This window comes from Dermacentor albipictus, unplaced genomic scaffold (genome assembly GCF_038994185.2).
Source record: "Dermacentor albipictus isolate Rhodes 1998 colony unplaced genomic scaffold, USDA_Dalb.pri_finalv2 scaffold_24, whole genome shotgun sequence".
In the NCBI taxonomy this organism is placed as follows: Eukaryota; Metazoa; Arthropoda; class Arachnida; order Ixodida; family Ixodidae; genus Dermacentor; species Dermacentor albipictus.
Genome location: NW_027225578.1, coordinates 123,534 through 146,354, shown reverse-complemented (window position 1 = coordinate 146,354; position 22,821 = coordinate 123,534). Strand labels below are relative to the sequence as shown.

General features: G+C 48.4%; 1 protein-coding gene across 4 annotated transcripts in view; it reads right to left on the bottom strand.

Moving 5' to 3' along the window:
• The window catches only part of LOC139052484 (acetylcholinesterase-like), a 98,984-nt gene that overhangs the window by 61,411 nt on the left and 14,752 nt on the right, over positions 1-22,821 (bottom strand). For all 4 annotated transcript variants that reach the window (XM_070529600.1, XM_070529601.1, XM_070529599.1 and 1 more), the window contains 2 exons: positions 19,023-19,272; positions 1,958-2,244 (listed from right to left, as the gene is read on the bottom strand). In XM_070529600.1, coding sequence (XP_070385701.1) covers positions 1,958-2,244; positions 19,023-19,272 — 537 coding nt within the window. The remainder of the gene's footprint in view (positions 1-1,957; positions 2,245-19,022; positions 19,273-22,821) is intronic.

Sequence of the window (22,821 nt, the reverse complement as noted above, 5' to 3'; positions counted from 1 at the left end):
CTACCTTACTGAAAGCGGAGCTTTGTGATGTAATTTCTCAGGCCTGTTTCTTTTCAAATTTTGAATAGTCTCAATTTCACTGCTTACATTTTCCAACCGAACGGGAAAATTGAAGATAGCCACTGGTATAGAACGCTGTTCACATCTTGTGTAGAGACAGTGACTTATTGCTACATGGATCGTCTCCGGTGTCTGGCATCTCTGTCCTCTGATTTGTTCCCAGTTGAGGTGGGTGCAGAAACACATACCTCCTCATTCTGTGAGTTGTGGCCATCATTAAGCGAAAACTGCGAGGGAGCACATGGTCGTGCTGCAATATTACTTAGCTTGCGTCGCGCAATTAGCAACGGAGCTCCTGCAACATTTCAGTGCATCCAGCGGCATTTATTTGTCCGGTAAACTGAGCATTCAATCAACCCCTGGCATGCATTGTGCGCTCTTTAAAGCATTCTAGCTGGTTCGTCGAGTGTCGCCGATGAACTCGATGACGACGTCGTCGATAACGATGACGATGATGAATTTGATGATGACGATGACGTCGAGTGTTGCCGTCGATGTTAAACGATGAATATAGCATACGGGTAACCCTAGAGGGACCGGGTATAACGCCCTGCTAAACCCTCAGAATCCCGAGATTCCTCTTACAAACTGGTGCCAAATGTGACTAGATGCTAGGACTCTACTCCAGGACGACAGAGCAGATCCTACAAATCATCCGAAGAATAACAAACAGACAACGAGTCATGAAGGAAAACGACACCATCCGCTTAATTCAGGTCTTCATCCTCTCCAGGGTGACGTATACAGCGCCGTACGTATGTGTTGACGAAAACCGACAAGGACGAACTAAACGCCTTTATTCGAAAAGCCACTAGCAAGCCCTTGGTCTTCCTATGAGCACGTCAACAGACAGCGTATGGGTCTCCATAACACGGTTGAAGAACTCATAGAGGGCCACCTCTCCAGTCAGAAAATGCACCTGGCCACGACCCAAACAGGCCAGAAAGTCCATATGCAAATGACGTGGTTTACACAGATGCAGCCTCATACTGCGGCAGAAGAGCAGAAGCGTCGTGGGAATGACAAAGACTGACGTCCTCGTCGGCGTAACGACGCCAGGTGCAACCACTAGGGAAGCAGAGGAACTGGCCCTAGCACTAGCCCTGACACAGGCTAAGGCAAAAGTGATTATAACTGACTCGCAAGAAGTGTGCAAGAGCTTTAGGTAGGGTTAGTGACACCAACAACTCACCATATACTAACAGCCAAGCTGTCAGATAGAAATTGTTGAAATAGTGTGGACACGCATTCACGCTTCCGCGGAGTGCAACCAACTCGCCTACTACAATGTCTGAGATATCAACCAGGCCACGCAGGACACAGAAGATCTCACACCACTGACAACATGACAAGAAATCACTCAACACTACTGACTCAACTGCCAAACACTCCCGCCACTACACCCCCTGCTCACAAAGACGCAATGGACAACACTTAGATTCTTGAAATTCAACACGTTATTACACCCAATGAGGCTACACCTCCAGTTCCGAACTCAATATGGCGAACGATGTCAATACTTTGATCAGCTACGAACAATCCAACACATTGTCATCGAGTGTAGGAAAAATCCAGGCTTGGCACCTCTACCCCTCTACGCCTCACCCCCAGGAGCACTGGGAGATGCTGCTGCCGAGCTACGGCCTCTCGAATAAGATCGTGTTGATTGAGAGGGCGGTCGTAGCCGAGACAGCGCATGAATTCCCACGGAGAGAGACCACTCCCTTTCTGAAGCGACGAGAACAGTTTTGGTATGTATATATAAATTTTAAAAAGTCGATTTACGGCTTGATTTAATGGCGAGCATTTATGTCAATATCGCCATACCTTAAAATGGTCCTCTTTATTTGCCCCCTAGCTGTGGCGACGGCACAAGGCAGCGTGGACATCCACTCACCGCCACGTCATACTTGCATCCCAGCTTGATTAAGAGGGCGCCGACCCGGTCGTGCAGGCTACCGTCGTCCCACTTGAAGGGCTGCAGTGGAGACCCACTCTGCAGCAACAGCTTCCGGGGCTGGCTCTGAATCCAGTGCTTCGTTGGGCTAAGCAACTGCAGGCCCATCGAGGTGGCGCCAGAATTGTAGCCGAGCACCGTGACAGAGTTCGGGTCACCGCCGAAGGAGGACGCGCATACACGTACCCAGTCCATGGCCATGCGCTGGTCGAGGAAGGCCACGTTTCCTGTCGCCCACGCATGGGGAGAGGGAGAAATATGCACGAAGTATTTCTACAGAATTGTACACACTCTGACACAAGAAACAAAGCCACTGTGCGTATGAGCGCGGCTGCTACCGAAACGACTAGGGAGCCTTCTGTTGCACCCAAACAATCACATAGTTCTGAAGAGAGAGGAAAACACGAGACTTCATTATTTTATTAAACAGCACACCTGAGAAAAAAACCGGACACCAAGAAAAAAAGAAAAAAAAAGAAAACGAAGGCGTACATGAGATGCTCAATTGCAGCGGTTCGTTTTTTGCTGAAAGACGAGCTTTGTGTGAGCGCAAGATGCGCTTATGTGCTGTGATGGCTGCATGGCTAGGAAACAAACAAGCAAATTAGGCAAAGATGACCAACGCCGGGTGGGTTCCAAATTCAATCATTTGCCAAGGTAGCAAAGCGGCTCTTCAGAAAATTCAACTGAGGGATAGCTGAAACACGTGATTTTGAGCTCGTAGATTCCATCCCGAGTGTACGTGTTTCTTCATGTGCTCTGGTTAAAATAATGCATTACCAATTAGCCATAAGTGTGTGGAAGGAGAAGGCGCAGAAGAAAGCGGACGTGCCCCGCAACGGTTCCGTCTTTTTGAATGATTCTGCAGGCACTTTTGGCAGGCCCACGCATTGAAGCTCATCGTCGGATTCGTGAGGTTAACCCGAATCGGTGGATACCTTTGAACAAGGTTGTCCAGCATTTTTTGGACTTCTATTGCCTCTTTTCTGTGCATCGCACGTGGGCGCTACGCTGGGCCTAACGCCACGTAGGTCTAGCGAGCCCGCCAAGTCGGTATGGCCGCTATACGCATGGACGATCAACTCTCCTCGGAGAGGGTAGACGGCGAGGAAAGAATGGGTTGGCAGGTGGTCACCAACCGAAGATCGCGATCTGCGAAAACGACCTGGGGAGCTGGTGGAGCTGCCAATTTGATCCAAGAATCACAAGGAAAGGAGATCGCCAACAAAGGTGCTGCCGGGGCCGACAAGCTCAAGCGCCGGATTGTGAAGGCGTCAAGAATGGCGTAACTGCCGGAGGAGCACAGGAAAATCATCGTTAGGCCTCGGGAAGGCTTCAACCAGAACAAGGTCAGCACAGCTATTGGAGAAGCGATCGTCGAGGCATCCGGACTTATAGCAGACCAAGCGAAGGAAGACATCGTCTGCCCCAACTTCACACAGAATATCGTGGTGGGTAGTACACCGGACTCCTCTCATGCTGAATGGTATGTGAGAGTCAAGTCCATTACGATCATGGAGGCAGAATATGAAGTGAGCGCTTATGAAACAGCCCCGCACTCTACGTGCAAGCGGGTTATTAGAAGAGCAAACCTCAATGACAGTCAGAGTGTGATCACGAAAAAGATTGTGCGTGAATACAACCCAATGGCGTTGGCTGCATGCAGTGGCGTAGCAACGGGGGGGGGGGGGGGGCGGGGGGCCGTGGGCCCCGGGTGCACGGGGCCAGGAGGAGGGGGGGGGTCATATACGTCTGAAGACACCCGAAAATTGTCGATATCCTCGCCTTCCTCGACTACACCCGAGGGGGGGGGGGGGGTGACAGAAGAGCTAAGGGCCCCGGGTGCCAGACGACCTAGCTACGCCACTGGCTGCATGACGTATCAAAGCTACGGGCTCGGTTATTGTGCTTTTCGATGAATTCAGGGTGCCCAACTTCACCAAATATGGGTCAACCCTCGTGAGGTGCTATCTGTACAGGAAGCAGTTTGACGTATGTTACGCATGTGGAAGAATCGGACACAGATCAGACGTTTGTCCAACACCTGATGTTATGCAGTGCAGGGTATGTGGTATGCAAGACCCAGGAGAGGCTCATATCTGCTCTCCCAAATGCAAGTTCTGCGGTGAAGATCACCCCACAGGTGACTGGGCTTGCAAGCAGCGGTACCAAATACCATAGGTAATAAGAGTAAGAAGAAGACAATGCTCCAAAGTGGAGACCGAGATGGAATCGGCCCAACCGACAAAGGGATCCCCTCCAGGCGCCGGAAGGTGCTCACGCCCGAGAAGCACATCAAGATCAAGACAGCGCTCAAGATCTAGCGGAAGGAACCGTTCTAGGCCTCGGGAAGCGCAGATGCGCTTCGAGGAGCAGGAGCTGAAGACAAACAAGAAAAAGGAGCCAGGAGTGACCTGGGCCGAAAAAGTCAAAGGTACTGTGAAAGTCGCAGGTGCACTAGCCTCGCAGGAACAAAGCAATGATGCCAGAGTAGAACAGCTGATGAGAGAGGTTATATCACTAAAGAAAGCAAATGAAGAACTTAAGCAGCAGATGCAGGAAATGAAAAAAAAAGGGTTGAGGACAGAAAGCGGCAGTGTGGCAATAGCTAAGCCGTTGTGTAGAAGTAACAGCCAGCAAGAAGAAGACACAACGGCGCCCAAAAAAGAGCTGTAGTTCCGGAGGCAGAATCGATGTGCGCGGTTCTGGAGGAAATTAGGAATGCGATTAGGGACCTAAAGGACACGGTAGACAGCATTAACCTTAAGGTGGATAAAACATGGAAGTGGAAGTTAATAGCAGGGGAAAGGTTGAAAAAGCTAGAGGCCCAAGGAGAGGATGAAGACTATATGCCCTCGGAAGCCGAAAGCGCTAGAACACCCCCAGGAGCGGTAGGTGGTACAGTCAAGCGAACAGTGACAGGGGGTAGCAAGTTAGGGGGCAACGAGAATAATAATGGATAACAAAAATAGACTTAGTGTGTGGCAGTGGAACTGCAGAGGATTTCAACAAAAAAGAGCGTTGCTAGCACAGATAATCAAAACGGCTGAAAAAAGGCCGAAATTATTAATGCTGCAGGAAACTCTAGTGGAGGAGATCGGGCTGTCTGGCTTCAACTCAGTCTGCAAAGGCAAAGAACCAGGCAGAGGCATTGCCACCCTAATTGACAAGAAAATTGCCTACATAGAGCACGATATAAAATTAGGGGCGAGTAATATTGAATACATATTGATAGAAATGGTCCTAAAAGTCACAGAGGTAAAGCGCCAAGCTTGTTCTGCCTCAACGTATATAGCAGTCCCAGAGATATGAGATAGAGCTTCAGAGCAATTTTTAATAAGGCCATGAGGGTAGCCAAAACTGCGCCACTCATAATAGGAGGGGACTTCGCCCCACACCAATCTTGGGGTTACCGCTGGAGTAGTAAGAAAGGGCAAGGAATCTGGCATCTCGCCACGTATTTAGGCCTTTCTCTTATCACAGACTCAGCCTTTCCTACCAGGTGTGGCAGTTCCACGTGTAGGGACACTACCCCGGACTTATCCTTCACGTATAACTTACCCAGAGCAGACTGGATCAACTCTGGTACGGACCTAGGAAGCGGCCATTATATACTACACATAATGGTGGAAATGACGGGGGTAGAGGTAAAGCATTTCACTTGCATAGACTGGGATCACTTTAGAAAAATCAGAAAAGACAGAGCAGACACAGATAGAAAGGGGCCCATGAGACTACAAGAGTGGGTGGCTCAGCTTAGGGACGACTTGAATGCAGCTACTAAGGCTATAGAAACAGAGGAAGAGGTCGAACAAATTGATAGTAGATTGGCGCATTTGATCGAAGCCAAGCAGTCGATTTTACAAAGATGGAAATCACAACGCTTAAACAGGAGACTTAGGAAACGAGTTGCTGAGCTCAATAAGAATAAAGAGGAACACGCACGATATTTGCAGAAACAAAAATGGGATGAGGTGTGTAAATGTGTAGACGGCAGGATAAAACGTTGAGGCAATTGGAGTCTGCTCGGGCATCTGCTCAACGAAAAAGGCACTAAATCGAATAGACGTACGGCAGTGGCGAAACTGCTGCACTGCAAGCGCAGAGAGCATAATGGAGCGATTGGCTACTAAATACTTGCCTCTCAGGAAAGAGCATGAGGATGTGAGTTATCCCGATTACTTAGGGGAAGAATGCAAATATATGGATCAGGAATTCACCGAAAGTGAGGTACGCACGGCACTGTATGATCTGAATAGTAGGTAGGCTTGGATGGCATCTCTAACAGATTGCTTAAGAATTTGGACGACGAATCAATAAAATATCTGACCAGATACATTAATGAACTATGGAAAGATGGGGTATATCCAGAACAATGGCGCACGGCCAGTACTATCTTAATACCAAAGCCGGGCAAGCAACTCAACTTGGATAATCTGAGGCCAATTTCGTTAGCATCATGTCTAGGGAAGACAATGGAGCATGTCGTATTGAACAGGTTAACGAAATATGTGGAGGACAATGACATCCTACCGTAGAATATGATTGGTCTCAGACCAAGCTTGTGCACACAAGATGCAATGTTGTTAATCAAGCACCAACTGCTATTAGCTAAACCAAAAAACACTCAAGCTCTCTTGGGGTTGGATGTCGAAAAAGCTTTTGACAGAATTAAGCATCGAGCAATATTGGAAGCGATTTCCGAACTGGGATTGGGGAAAAAACTCTATGAAGTGGTCAAAACCGTTCTTGGCTATCGTTCAGCTCACCTTAAATTCAGGGATATTAAATCAAAGAAGATGGATCTCGGTTACGGAGGGACGCCACAAGGGTCGGCCTTGTCACCTATGCTTTTCAACCTGGACATGTCAAAAGTGGCAAAGGGATTAAAAGGGATAGAGGGCATTCGCTTTACCATTTGTGCAGATGATGTGACTGTATGGACCGCTGAAGGAAGTATGGGACATGCGGAAAGCAGACTTCAGAAGAGCATTTATGAGGTAGAGTCTATTTTAGAAGACATGGGACTCAAATGCTCTGCTAATAAATCTGAACGTCTTGTATTCAAGAACAGAAGAAGGGGTAGAAAATCGAGGGGATACGTTCCCGAGGAAGAACCCCGGTTAGTACGAACCACGAAGGCAGGTGAATCTATTAGGCAAGTAGAATCCAGTAGAGTCTTGGGTTATTTCTGGAGGCAAATGGGACAAACGGAATAACAATAAGACACATCACAAGCAAGACTGTGGAGGTAATAAGACGGCTAAGGAGAATCACTAGCAGACACAGAGGGCTGGGAGAGGAGAGCGCCATGAGACTGGTCCACGCTTTCACCTTGTGTCACTTCTCATATGTAGCTGGGATGCTCAGTTGGACACAGACAGAGCTAAACAAGTTGAACAGATTAATTAAAAGGCTAGTCAAAACAACAGTGGCGTTACCGATTAACGTGCCGGATAACAAATTAATGAAGCTGGGGCTCCACAACACAATAGACGAGATAATTGAAGCTCAGGAAATCGCCCACAGAGAGAGGCTCTCTGGAACAAGACCAGGTAGAGCAATACTAGAAGAGGTAGGTTGGTGCGCAATCGAATCCAAAATTTCAGGTGAAGGCACAGTAGAACTGAAAGATAGCATAAGAGAGATAATCAAGACGACTCCTTTTCCCAGGAATATGCACCCGGTGCACAACCTGGAAACACGAAAGGCAAGGGCCAAACTTCTCCGGCAAGAGATAGAACACGACAGAGAACATGCGGCTTTTGTAGTTGCTGCGTGGGTCAGAGGAAAGAAAGCCTTTACGGCAGTAGTAGTAGATGCAGATGGTCTCACTCGGGATGCTATTACAATCATGACTAAAGACACGGCAGTCGCGGAACAAGTAGCCATAGCATTGGCTTTAAAGAATTATAGGTGGACGAAGATTTACAGTGACTCTAAGATGGCTATTAGACACCTTACCAATGGCTTTGTAACCAAAAGGGCTGCCCAGCTGATTGGTGAATTGGACAGCCAAGAGACCGAAATCCGCTGGTTACCTGCGCACATGGGGTCTGTCGATCCATCCCGGAAGAACTTAAACGAGATGGCTAACACAGCTGCACGAGGACACTATCCGTGCACTACGCGACCAGGACCTTAATAATATACAAGAGGAGAACAGGGACCAATTGCTTACATATAATGAAATCACGAGGCATTACTACATGAACAGAAGGGAATTCTCAGTGCCACACACTAAGCTCAATAGAGCTCAAGCGGTGACTCTGAGATTGTTGCAAACAAGAACTTATCCAAGTCCAAACTTTATAAACAAGATATATCCTGAAAGAGAGATACCAATCAATTGCGAGAAGTGTAATGGTATCATCACTCTGGATCACATGCTTTGGCAGTGTCCTGTGACTTTCACAGACTGTGACAAGGAGAGAGACTGGTGGCGGCGAGTCCTACACAGTGGAGTTCTTTTCGATCAAGTACAGGCCGTCCAGAAGGCCCATCATACGGCGGTAAGGTTAAACCTTAGTGTCCCGACATGGGAGCCGCCTGCGTCAACCTAAGGGTTGATCTTCAGGACATTAAATAAAGTTCATATTACCATACCTTAGCCCATAAGTACCTGTTAAACTAGTCTTCACTTTCAAGTGCATTCTATCTACAAGAATTTGATAGGCATGATATGAAGCAGTCAGGGCCTATAAACACTGAGGCTTTTGGTGGATTAATTTTGTTTGATAATGACTGTGCCTAATAAGCAAGAAAATTCGTAGGGCCGCAAAATTCACATAGGGACGGATTACCAGCGAAGCTGTTTAGGCCGCATACATGGGCTGCATAATTATGAAATCATACATTTTTTCTTTTCATACGGCACCACACTACGCCGACACAAGCGCCGCTGTGGTCACCACACCTGCCATGCATCTGCCGCAACCGCTGCTGCAGCCGCGCCGGTACCTCCGACGTGCGTGACGTTATAGCCACAGAAGCGTAAGCCGCGTGCAGAGAAGCCGTCGCCACACTATTTCCTCCTCGCCCTCTACCTGTCTCCATTGCTGCAGTGCCATCGCCACGCGGTTTCCTCCTACCCCCTACCCGTATCCATTCCTGTCCACGCGCCGTGTACCCGATACCGACGTAAGCCGTCCAGGGTACCCCCCATGGGAGCGCATGCGGGGTATGCATACGGGGCCTAGAAGTAAACAGCTTGGCTGCATAAATTATCGAAATTTAGTTACACTCAGACGCATGCAAAGCGTCTCCGTTCGCCATCAGGGAAGGATATGGCAGCGCACTTGATTGATTGATTGATTCTTTATTGCTTTATCACAAATACATGTGATAAACTTACTTCGAAGCAATGGCTTAACACAGAATGAAGAAACACCAGCGCCAAGGTATAGGCGGTTGGTTCAGACAACGACCCTTCCTTTCTTGAACATATCTTGTCGCGAACTGTAGTGCTGATGAAATGCGACTGATACTCAGTTACGGCTGCATGCAGCGAAATCTGCCAACTGCCCCTAGCCGGTCCAGCTCTTTAATCGCACACAATTCATCGTTACGTAATTACCACTGCTAGAAACGCGTTGTCACAATGGCAACGATTTAAAACGTGTATACTCTGCGGCGCGCACCACAGTACGCATGTGTCAGAAATTTCTTGAGTGGCACGATGGAGGCATCTAGTGCGGACAGATGGGCGAGGACCGTTCGCAGAGCCGTGAAAGAAAGTCCGTTCTGGTCACGGCCCCCCTTTGGAAGTTGAGGCGCGGAAAGTACCTTTGTTCGTGTTTTTCTTTATGGTCCATGTGCGTAAAAATTCATGCCGCCAGAATGACCCCCCGTCTAGCTATATAGTACCATCATCCCATATTGTTTTTGAAGTCAGATGAAAGAGAAACACTCGGTGCTACAAAGGACTCCAACTAAATGGGAATATGTGGTGAACAATGCTCGAGTGACAACTACATCGTAAAAATTAAATATGCGTTAGAATAAGATTGCTGTAAGAGTCAATTCGAATCAATCCTCACTCTCGAAATAGTATTTGTGAAGGTGTAAGGCCAATAGCAAACAATACTTAGGAACGCAAACTTTTAAAGATGCGGCCCTATATTTTTCTCTTTTTTTGTAGTAATCCTATTTAAAATAGAAAGTCTTGAAAAACCTTTCATTTCTTATCGACTGAAGATGCTGAAAACAGCATGCACATTTCTCAGGTCGGTATATCCTGGCGTTATTTTCTGGAATGACATGCCATCCCAGAGGCAGAGCTTTGTTTTCTGCCCCAGGTCACGGAATTCAGAGCAACATGTGAATGTCGCCATATTGCGAAAATCATAGTATTTGTCACACTAATATTATTCAACTGCGGCTTCTGAAGCAAAATTTTAGCCACGCTTGGAAATCGCAGCTACAACGTCATACTCCGCGGAAGTATATAGCTCTATACGGAAGTTCGAATGCACGTACACGATATGGTAAACAACGATATATTCTAAATAGCGCATTCTCTTTTTTCATGCTATTTTGTAAGCCGCAATGAAAAATATGTGCGAGACGACTGGTAATACCTAAAACCGAGGAGCAAACAGTTGCCTATCTTACCCTTCATCAGCGATCGCAACCTAATTAAAGTGTTGCACGAAAACCTTACAACACACTACCAGAAAATTCGCATGACGTAAGAAACATCTCGTCTCCTCACATGATTTTTCTTCCATGCATTGTTGCGCTACAGTTCACTTACGCACGACAAACAACTTCAAGCTGCCCTCATTCTATTGCGCTCAAAATGTGACAGCATGTTGCTGATGTTTTGTACAAATGTCGCTATTTATTAGCGTTCCAATTGAGTGCATTTTGAATGAAACTATGGGCCCTATAACGTAAAGCTATTCCAATGTTTTCTATTCCAATTGTGCAATCAGCCTTCCGCCATTGGTCAAAAACTTTTTTGAATCGCCCCCACTTCGCCTGTCTGTCACGCGATAGCTCCCCATCTGATATTACGTGAAGACACTGATTATGATTCAGGACAACATTCATTTGGGCTAGGTGGAGCATACTTGAATTAAGGAGGAACAGCGCCAACTAAGACGATCACGAGAGGGAGAACGACACAGGACAAGCGCCAACTTCATCTATCTTTTATTCACCGAAAAATCAGCAAATATAACGAAAATCACAGACATGCGCACAATTACCATAATGCATCAACTGCCAAACCATTCTAGATATGACATTTCGGTTTTGAACAGGGTCACCGAAGTATCACTAACACAGTTTTTTCCTCTCTTCTTTATATGAAATGCTTCGAAAACCTCACGTGCCATTGTTTCCCCTGCTTCTGCCAAGAATATTCATCTCTCGGAACCGTGGTTCACACTTCTTGCGGTATAGGCATTGTTTCCCTGGCGAATGTTCTGCCGCTCGGTCACACGCAGTGCAAGTTGCGCAATGTTGCGAACGATGCGCACCTCATTAATTCAACGACCGCACATGTTCAGCTGCACGGTCATTCACGCATCTACCTGTTTGGCCCACAGGTTTTCCCGCAGGTCAAGCACGGTTCCCAAGCACGGTTATCACAGCAGTGGCTGAAGCGATCTTGCAGAAAATCAAAGGCGCCGTGGTCAATAAACCATGCGCACAAGAAAAAATTACCGTCAATTACGTTACTTCCTAATGCGAAATTTGAGCGCAGCAAATAAGCTGTTTCACCTTTTCGATAGATTGAGGCAAAGAAATCGAGCAACACATGTATGCGCTATCACAGAATTTTTTTTTTATTTTTCACACGTATTCCTTTAACAAAGACTCCACTAACAGTTCTTGACAGTCATGAAGGAAGCTTTGTGGTCGGAGAAATAGACTGATATATGTTCGACTTGGTACACCAATGCTTGATTCTCAAAGACGAGATCTATACAAGTGCCTCGCGAGGTTGTCGCAGCCGTGGGACGCGTTACGAGCGAGAGGAACGGGATGTTCTCCCGCATAAGTGTTAGGAAATTGCTGTTTGTCTTTATGTCAACATTAAAGTCCCCCACTACTAACATCGGTGTGGATCGATGGACGGTTAATGCGAGTTGCAGGAAGTGCACGACGTCTTTCGTGAGTGCGGTAGGGGCGAAGTAGGCAGCTACTTACTACCTGCAAGCCGTTGGGCAACATTGCGGCGCACAGTTCGCCAACTTCATGTGACGTGCCAAACATTTCGACTGGTATTGCAGAGAGGCGCGCAGCAAGCGGACAACACGATAAAGGGAGGAGGGAAGAGATAGCAGCGACTGACTGATGCCGCTGACGCCGATAGTGAGTCAACCCCAGCTGCGGAGTTGGTTTCAGGGACAACGCCGCCGATGCCGACACAAACAATATGATACCCTCGCTTCCGCAGCGCTAAGAACCAGGTCTAGCCGTGGGAAGGTGGTCACGTATTCGTCGACGTGCCGGGGCCTACGTGAAATAACCGGCGCGTCGGCAACTGAAGAGCACCCTATCCGCCACACAAGAACAGGGGGGGGGGGGGACCCTTTCCTCTTCTTTCTGCGTGGCGGCGACGGTGTTCTATGCAGTCACGTTATCTTGACTCTCTAGCGGCGTCAGCGGCATCCAGTGGTATCAGTCGGTCGCTGCTAGCGCTGGGGGGATGAAAGGGGGGCGGAGCTGGTTACGAGGCCGACGACAACGCCGACGACGACGCGAAACCCAGGAACGGACGCCAAAGAGCTGCGCTCTAAAACAAGCTGCGAAGCTGGAAGCGGTTCAGTATGTACTATCGGCCAAAAAAGTAAACGGACCACGGCACAGCTGGCCGGAGCGGCTGCGGGGCCGCACCGGGGCGCTGCTATCTCGCTCCGCACTCTGACGGCGAGAGTGCCCCGAGTGACGCCAGACTTCGCCCTCTCTCTCGCGCGGATCCTTGTCACGCTTGATAAATTTCTAGTGCGGCGTTCGGTTGCTCTGCTGCTGACGGTCGCGACGAAGGGGACTGTGCATCGCCGGTAGTTTAGAACATGGCGCTGTCGAACAGTAGTGGACGGCCGTGGGGAGTCAAACCGCGCCACTGAGAAGGAGCGAAGACTCGTTCATAATGTTGTTTTGCTTATATTCACCATACCTCTCATATTAGTGCATTTCGCTGGCGTCCACTACTGCTCGATTTTAGGCAACACAACGAAAGCAGCCGCAACGGCGGCTACGGTGACGCGCGCTTGCAGGTGCCAAGCTTTACTGCCGGCGCGGGTTCTCTGTCGATATTACTTTTCCGGCATTCTCTCCAGCAGTGGGTTTATTAACTATGGGCAACCAGCGCTGAAGCTTCGCGTGCCGACAGCAGCGCCGTAACACACAGCCTAGCGAGCGGTAGACACAGTTTCCAGTAGCACACGCAGTGATTTCGTGTCAGCAAATTCACCGATTGTCTTGAGTCACACTTTTCACGGCTCCTCAAACGGCAGGGAACCGACGTGCTAGGACGTAGCAGCGCATGCGCTCTACGCAGCGCGCATGGCCATGGACAGAACTTGGCTGGCCGCATCGGGCTAGACAAACATTGATAAAGGCGCACGTTTCTTATCGCTAAATATGTCGTGCCATCTTCGTAGCCTCCCTATCGGACGGTTTCAGCATATTTTAGTAACGCATGAAAAATGTCGTAGCGCCTCCTGGCCAGCGCTGGTTCCCCATAGCAGTGCGCCTCTCCACACTGCTTTATTTCGCTACTACAATACACAGTCCGTTATTTTCTGATACACAGTCCGTAATTTCTGATGTTCAGCGCAGTGGGCGGCCAAGGTTTACAACGTTGGAAGAGGACCAACGTTGTAAGCCTTGGCCGCCCACTGCGCTGAGCATCAGCAATCCTACCGTATTCTTCCCTATAGGCTTGAATAATGTGGTTCACCGATGTTCTGCTCCTCCTGGTGCGGCGGCAGATTTCACGCTGAGGGACACATTCTATGCTAAGCCGCACGATGCGCCTTGTCTCCTCGATCGGCACCCGAGATGGCATTTTTGCTACGAAACGAATGCGACCGTTCTCGTTCTTCAACATTTCCTAGTCTTCCAGTGTCCGATGGCTGGACACAACCATATCGGGATAGCAGCGCGCACTACAAAGCGTGTCGCCGACACCGTTCCAGAGAATAAAAAGGAAATATTGAACGCCGGTGTCCTATTGGCACCTTTGCTGTGGCACCGCGGATCAGCTTTGGCATGCCGTGAAGGAAGAGTGGGAAGCGCTGCGCGGACGACCGCAGCTAGTAGTAGCGCTCTATGACTCGATGCCAAGGCGAGTAGACCAAGTAATCGCGGTCGACGGCGAATTTTCATCCCATTGAGGACCTCTTCCACGCATGGAACCCCCTTTTTTATTTTCTTCCGTGAATAAACTTTCACGAGCGACTTGTTTTTCCGATTAATTCTTTCCAATCATATCTTTCTGACGGTACTTTTGTAAAGAAAGTTTCATAACGGACTGTGTATTGTAGTAGCGAATTGAAGCAGTGTGGAGAGGCGCACTGCTATAGTTAATAAACCCACTGCTGGAGACAATGCCGGAAAAGTAATATCGACAGAGAACCCGCGCCAACAGTAAAGCTTGGCACCTGCAAGCGCGCGTCACCGTAGCCGCCGTTGCGGCTGCTTTCGTTGCGTTGCCTAAAATCGAGCAGCGGTGGACGCCAGCGAAATGCACTAATATGAGAGGTATGGTGAATATAAGCAAAACAACATTATGAACGAGTCTTCGCTCCTTCTCAGTGGCGCGGTTTGACTCCCCGCGACCGTCCACTACTGTTCGACAGCGCCATGTTCTAAACTACCGGCGATGCACAGTCCCCTTCGTCGCGACCGTCAGCAGCAGAGCAACCGAACGCCGCACTAGAAATTTATCAAGCGTGACAAGGATCCGCGCGAGAGAGAGGGCGAAGTCTGGAGTCACTCGGGGCACTCTCGCCGTCAGAGCGCGGAGCGAGATAGCAGCGCCCCGGTTCGGCCCCGCAGCCGCTCCGGCCAGCTGTGCCGTGGTCCGTTTACTTTTTTGGCCGATAGTACATAGGATAGCCCATAATATGAAAAAGTTGCAAGCAGACAGGGCATCCCAGTCGTGTTTTCGGCTCCTCGGGAACAAGCACAGCCCTGCGCCCGCGTCGCGAGCGAGTGTACGAGGAACAGCTGCACCAAAAAACATGGAAAGAAATTTGTAAAGTGCTGCACCGGTATGGTATATGAAATACCTTTGACCTGCGGGAAAGCTTATGTGTTCCAAACGGGTAGATGCGTGAATGGCCATGCAGCTGAACATGTGCGGTCGCTGAAAGAAGGAGGTGCGCATCTTACGCAACAATGCGCAAGTTAGTGTGACCGAGCGGCAGAACATTCGCCACAGAAACAATACCTATACTGCAAGAAATGTGAACCACGCTTCCGAGAGATGAATATTCTTGGCAGAAGCAGGGAAACAAAGGCATGTGAGGTTTTGGAAGCATTCCATATAAAGAAGAGGGGAAAAAACTGTGTTAGTGATACTTCCGTGACCCTGTTCAAAAGCGAAATGTCCTATCTAGAAAGGTTTGGCAGATGCTGCATTATGGTTATTGTGCGCATGTCTGTGATTTGCCTTATATTTGATGATTTTTCGGTGAATGTCGTTCACCTGTGTCGTTCTCCCTCCCGTGATCGTCTTAGTTGGCGCTGTCGCTACCTAATTCACTGATTATGCATGACTGGAAAGAACGAAAGAAAAATAGTTATTTATGATTCAACGCCTTTTTGCCATTAGCGCTCGGCTATTGGTCGAAAGTGTTCAGGCGACACCCCCTTCACCTGCTTGTCACGCGACATCACAAAACCGCAAGTACATACAACGTCAAAGTGACGTGTACGCGTTAATGATGCATCAATATACCGAACAAAACTGAGTTTTCTTTTGAATAGGCGCAGGCTGCCCCGTTCCGAAAAAAATAAAAGATGGCTGCCACCGATCACTCAGGCACTGGCTGCTCTCACCTGCCGGGGAGCGTCAGTTTATTTGCGTATAGTAAAGCTTTCTGCGTGGTCGTGTAACGTGTTCGAGTCCTTTCGGCACGTTTACGACCTCGTTCTACGATGTTTCTTTGCTGAGGATCCGTTTTAGTGTCATTCTTAAGCTTCCTTTGCATGCCGTGGCGATTTTCGACCAGCCACTGCAAGATAAGTAAGGGAAAGCGGACCAATCACAGACGCCGGTACCCCCCTCTTCATCCGGTTATCGATTTTTAGTGCATTGGCTCGGCCCCATCGAATCCCTCTCCACTTGAGCGTGCTCCTTGCCTCTTGTGAGCCAATTAGATAAGACAAGCCACTCTGTGTAGGCTATGTTATTCATTTATAAAGCAAACAAAAGTGGCCTCTTATAAACGAGGAGAGCATTTGATTTGTCTGTTTAGACAACCCTGCGGGTCACCGCCCAATGCTTGCGCTGCGGTTACGCAAATTTGACATCAGGAGATTGGAATAAAAACATATTGGAATGGCGTTACGTTATTGGGCCCTATATATTCTGTACTAAATACCGTGCAGTTAGCACAAGACAAGGCTGTTTTGAAATTCAGCAGCTGTATTTACCTGTGGAGCAAGCGCTTCATGGTGTTAAAATGGGTATATGACCCTCCCTCACTGAGTAGTGTAACGCCGCCTTGAAACCCATTGCTGCAAATATGAAATCGTACGCGCTGTTTACAAACTTTACCAATCTTTCGTGAGTATACCAGCAACCAAAGACTATACAAACGGCCTATATAACGCACGAGGCCGCTGTAAGTGCAGTTAAGTCGTTTTTCGTTCTGGCAGCCAAGAAGGTATTTTGCCTCCCAAGAGAGTTGCCGCTGAAGAGTATACTGCGAAGTAAGGCCACAGAAAGGGGCACATTTTAGGGTGCAGCTCTTAGGTGCCCGTTCTTCCGTTCAGCGTCGGTGTGCCTCGGCGTCGTACCTCGTAACCCGGCGAACGAGTACAGCTAAGGTTGAAAGCGAACGCGGAGCGCAGCGTGAGATGAAAGAAGAGAATGAGAGGAGGAAATGGAAGTGGAAGCTGCACTGAAAGCATGAGGCGGAAAGCGGAGGAGGGGCGGACGACGGCCCACGCATGCGCTGAGTTGTCCGACGGGGGGCGGGGGGGGGGCGGGGGTAGGGCGGCGTGAGGTGGCGTGGGCTACGCTCGTCCGTGGAGTCAGCTGCTGAGGTCAGTCCGTGGTACCAGCGTGTGTGACGGGGATCACTGCTCCTGCAAGGCACGATGGCGAGCGGCTAAGAGTAAGGCTCGATGTGGCACTCCCCTGGGTGTCCTCACCGCTGACATTGGTGGCACGATTTTCACGCGACGAAGGGCCGATGTCGTAGTTAGTGCAACGAAAACGTGAGGAGAAACGCGTATTGCTGTGCATGACTGGTTATGCACGACGGTGGCTACGATATGGCGCCAGTAGCACGCGTCTTCTGTATGGAAACAAAGCGTTTCATGAGCTGAAGTCTCTGAATCTGAAATCTGAATCTGGAATCTGAATCTGGAATCTGAATCTGAATCTCTCTGAATCTCTGAGCTGAAATCTGTCTCTCGTGATCCCCCGATTAGAGAAGCAGTCGCGCCACACTTCGCTCCATCTGAAATGTATCGCATGAAACAGATTGTCCGCGCCAGCTACGCTACTCACAGCGTTCTCTTCGTAATATATACGGGTACCTAATAATCATAATACAAAATGTTACCATGCGAAATGAAAACACGTATAGAGCTGCGCTCAAATTTCGCATTATGGTGTATCGTAATCGTCGGTTAATTTTTTTCTTTCGTTCATACTTTTTCCGCCAAGTCATTGACTCTTCTGGTCACACAGATGTCATCATGTTTTCTTTTCGACAAGCTATCTAAGGTGTATAACTGCTGATCTTTTCTTCAGCATGTATGCACATTTCTTGTTCTTTTTTGTTATAGGCTGGACCTCAGCGAATTTTGAACGCAGTCCAAGAACACACATTGAGCGGAGCCTCCATGTTCGGTGCTTGGCATTATGGAAGCTCAGTGACGACGCATTAATACACTCCTACAGGCTTGCGATAATTATATGGTCATCATCGTGGTGCGAGCACGTAGCCAAAACAATTGCGTTATTCGCCACAAATTGGTCCCGTTTGACCTCAATTGTAATGGAAGCTGTTATGGAAGAAGGAAATAATCTAAGATTGAGCATTACGTGACGCAGCCAGCCTTAGCAAGACAACTTTTTGTGCAGCAACCTCCTCCGCCTTTTCTCTCTGTAAAAATGGACCGAACGCGTGATCCCACTGTGCTTGGTTCCCGGTAGGTTTTAATCGACGCACACTGGTTAAGGTGCTTTGCTAACCGCTATTTGGACATTTACTCCCGACATGCTTCAGTCACCTATCACAACCTATACATGTACCATCTTCGTTGGGACGTGACAGTGCGGCAACTGCACGTTGCTGTCAGTCCTGCTGTCGTATCCGAAGAACGCAGCTAGCCCGGCGATGGACGACGATCTTACCGTGACATGATCATGTGTGGGGCCGACCTTTTTGGATTCATTTTTGTTAAGCAGTGCTGCCTCAAAGTTTATTGCTTCCTTCATGGAACCTGCAGTAAGATGTCGTTGTGGATGCCCTTATTCAAGAAGCGAATTGCAATAATATTGGAAATGGCAGTAAACTCGGCAGGTACTCTGGCCGGAAATAGCTTGACTAGATATCTCATGTTTCTGCTGACTGCTGGCACAATGACAATATACATTACGGGTAAAACATGACTAGCATTCACGTCTACCCTTTCTGTGTTTTCGTATTTCTTTTAGTGCTGTTTTACAATCATCATGAACATTAAACTATACACGTTATGACAGAATCATGCCCCAAGAAACTAGACCGGTAACGGACAAACTGCTTCCATTATCTAATTTTCAGCAGCTTCAGGCCGAAAGCTGATGCCAGGTTGTGTTTACCGGGTGCGTCGGTCGTGTTGTCAGTGAAGAAGCCGAAGAGGCCGAGCCTGTAGTTCGGCACCACGACCACCAGGTTTTCGCGGGCAGCCAGCACCCCACCGTCTAAGAGCCGCGGCTGGTTGCCGCCGTACTCGAAGTGCAGGCCGTGGAAGAGCACCAGCACAGGTTTGAGGGGGGATCCTAACGAGGGCGTCCATACATTGGCGTGTAGGCAGTTCTCACTCATCCTCGTGAATTCTAGCGCAGGAACCTGCAGTTGGCGCCAGAGATCGGCCGCAAAGTATGCACGAAACCGAAGACCAAGAAACATAGCAGGCGTTGAATTATGATTACATGTATCTGAGTGATACAGATCGACGAACGTGATGATCACGCAGAAAGAACACAAAATACAAAGTGCTGACTGACACTGTTTAATTTATTTATTGCGCAAGCCGGTCCCGGTGGCGAAATTATGTGGACGGGACGCGAGCGTCGTTTGGTACGTGAACGATTGTAATTTCACTAACCGGTCACTGCTACACACAGCTTCATCTTTTTTTTTCATCTTCTTGCATTGTTATTCATTGCTCTCAAGCAATAATGTCGTCTCACCAATTTCGCCGCAATTTTTCATCTTTAGAAGTGATTAATTGGCAATGCAGTACCCACAGAGTGTACCTGCTAAAATGAAATGTGATGCGGATATCCAGATTATTTTCGGCACGACGTGATTCTGGGTCACAAGGGTGATTTCTCTGCATATTTCAATCTGAGCACCGGATAATATGCAAGTGCACCAATTTTGCAAACTCCGCCATCTGTTGACCTGCAAGCATCGTCTTATTTACGTCACAGAACGGTAAACATCATTCATTTAAATCTGACAAGATAGCCTAGGTAGAAGCTGACGTCACAGAGTACCGCTGCTCTTGCATCGAGTTTAGCCAAGAATAGAGGCGAGGCTATGCACGGCCTAACATCAGTGCTTTGCGCCTAATAATAAAAAAATTAAATTATGGGGTTTTACGTGCCAAAACCACTTTCTGATTATGAGGCACGCCGTAGTGGAGGACTCCGGAAATTTCGACCACCTGGGGTTCTTTAACGTGCACCTACTTCTAAGCACGTGGGTGTTTTTGCATTTCGCCCCCATCGAAATGCGGCCGCCGTGGCCGGCATTAGATCCCGCGACCTCGTGCTCAGCAGCCGAACACCTTAGCCACTGAGCAACCACGGCGGGTGCACCTGTTATTGCTAGGTTCTAGAATTTGCATCTATCCCACTTTCCCACAAACGCGATCACGTGGCAGCTAACCCGTATTCCGCGAAACAAATGTCCCAAGCACTATTTGTCATTATTAATTATGACTATAAAACCTGACGTTGGACACACCACTTATAGAAGGCACAAGGCCTGAGCGCTTCGAGTCGTCATGCAAAAGCCTTGTTTGAAATGCTAGCGCTCGTATAGCGGGATGACTTCATATTTGGAATGTTTTAATGCTCTGCCATTTATAAGGTATTGGTGGGAGACATCGAACGTGTGGCTTGTAAAGATACATTTGTCTTTGCGAAAATACCTCAACTGTGCGTGCATTTGACAAAGCATGTGAAGGGACTGAGTGAAGTGTGCAGTGCTACTTAGCATCGGACCCTAATATACAGGGGTGTGTTGTCTATGGCATTGACCCGGAAGACACCCCTGAGATAAGATGTCGTGAACTGACCTCCACGACACACAGGGTGCTCGCAGCTAGATTCATGGGCAAAACTGTACATGCTTAGTGACGGTACAGGGCCCTCAATGTATACCAGAACGGTTTTATTACTATGGTTGCATATTGCGACCTAAACCCTACTTCCCTCGGGCAATATTCTGCTATCACTGCTTTCAACGTGGAAACATGCAGGCATTTCGCCCACAGCGTACTATTGATCCAGAAAAGCTCACACCAGAAGGCCAACCACGATATCGATGTGGCTCATGTAAATCTCATGAGCACAATATGACAAGCACAAGTTGTCCGACTAAACGGAAGGCCACAATACGGATACGAAAGGCTATACCAAAAACGACTATATTAACAACACACAATCGTTATGAGGTTCTTGCAGAAGAGCCAGAGATGCTCTTGGCAGAAGAAGAAAGAGCCCCAGAAACACAACTGTATTCTTGTGTTCTTAAACGTGGCAAGCAGTCGCAGACAAAGAAACAGGAATTTCCGGAACCGCTCTATCAGTCGGATGATGACCATGATGACATTGACGCTCGGATAGACGCACTGGCCAGAGAGATTGAGCGACTACGCAAACATAAAAAATTGGTAATTCTGCGTCATCAGAAAACAGGGCCAACACGTGACGCATTAACCATTGCGAATGCCACCATTACGCCTGGATCCCGTCCGGCACAAAAGGTCAATCAAGCTGTTTGCGCAACAGTTTTAGATCAGCTTGCTCAACTAAGGTTGCTCATTCAGAATTGCCTGTATCATGGCTATTTCTCTGCAGCAGCTGTCACAGGATGGGATTCTACAGTGGAATTGTCGGGGCCTAAGCTCCAAGTTAGGAGAAATTAAAACCAAGCTTCAATACAATAAGCTACATGTATGGACACTGCTTATTCAAGAGCATAGTGAGCTATGTTCCCTGTGCAATTTTAATGGGTATCATAACCCATCTATTAGAGATAGACGTGCTACTACAATGGCTTCAGCTGCGGGAAAAGCTGCAGTTCATATATCATCGCATATTGCTCACACAGTGATTGACCTGGAGCCATGGTGTAGTGGTAATCAAGATGTTGTCGGGGTCCTGACACGACCAGTGAAGACTCCTGTCATTCTAGTGTCATTCTACGCCAGACCGCAGCTCACACGTTTGAACTTGGGGTGAATAGCCCATCTCCGCTCTACGTACCCGGGAATTCCTATTCTCCTGGGTGGAGACTTCAATGCCCCACATACAGAATGGGGGTACAACTCCCGAAGAGGATACCAAGTTAAAAACATCATGAGCGATGCCACTTTTCACTGTTGAACCATCACGCTGTGGCTACCTGTGCTGTACCCGCAGTATCTAGAACAAACGCTCAAGACCTCACGTGGTGGTTGGGTCCTGGAATGCCGCAGTGGCGGGTCGAACCAGATACATGGGGCAGTGATCATATGCCAATAGTGATTGGTTTGCACAGAACGTGCATAAAGAAAATTCGACGACCAGTAACAGTCACGCATTGGGATAAGTTTCGGGAATCATCGATTGATAAAGTACCCTCAGAGACCTCAGAAATTCTTCCCGCTTTGCAAGAACTGCTACGGAGGAACACCACTGTAACCACAGTTGACGAGGAACAACCTCAACCGGACCTTACCCTTTTGCAACTTTGGGCAAAGCGACTTCAGGCAGAAGTGTATGCATCGAGGAATCCCGATGCACCAGGTAGCCATGCACGTGCTAACCATATAGCGGCGAAGGCGCGTCGGCACGAAAAGCAGCTTTTTCGACGACGATGGTATGAGTATTCCGAGAATCTTGGATCAGGCATTGGAAACAGAGCACTTTGGCGTACGTTCCGGTCAATGGAACGCGGTCATAAGCAACCTGATCCTGCAGCGAGCGTTAGGTTTGCGATGCCGAGTTCGCCACATCAATTTGCAGAACACGCTGCTAGAGCGTTCTTCCCGAAATAGGATCAAGCGTCACCTATAAACTGCCCCGAGAGTCTGACACAACTTTAAATTCCGAAATATCCAGCCCTTCCAGCGTGGCCAAACCAATACCGGCGATTGAAACTTCGAAGCAACGAACAACACCT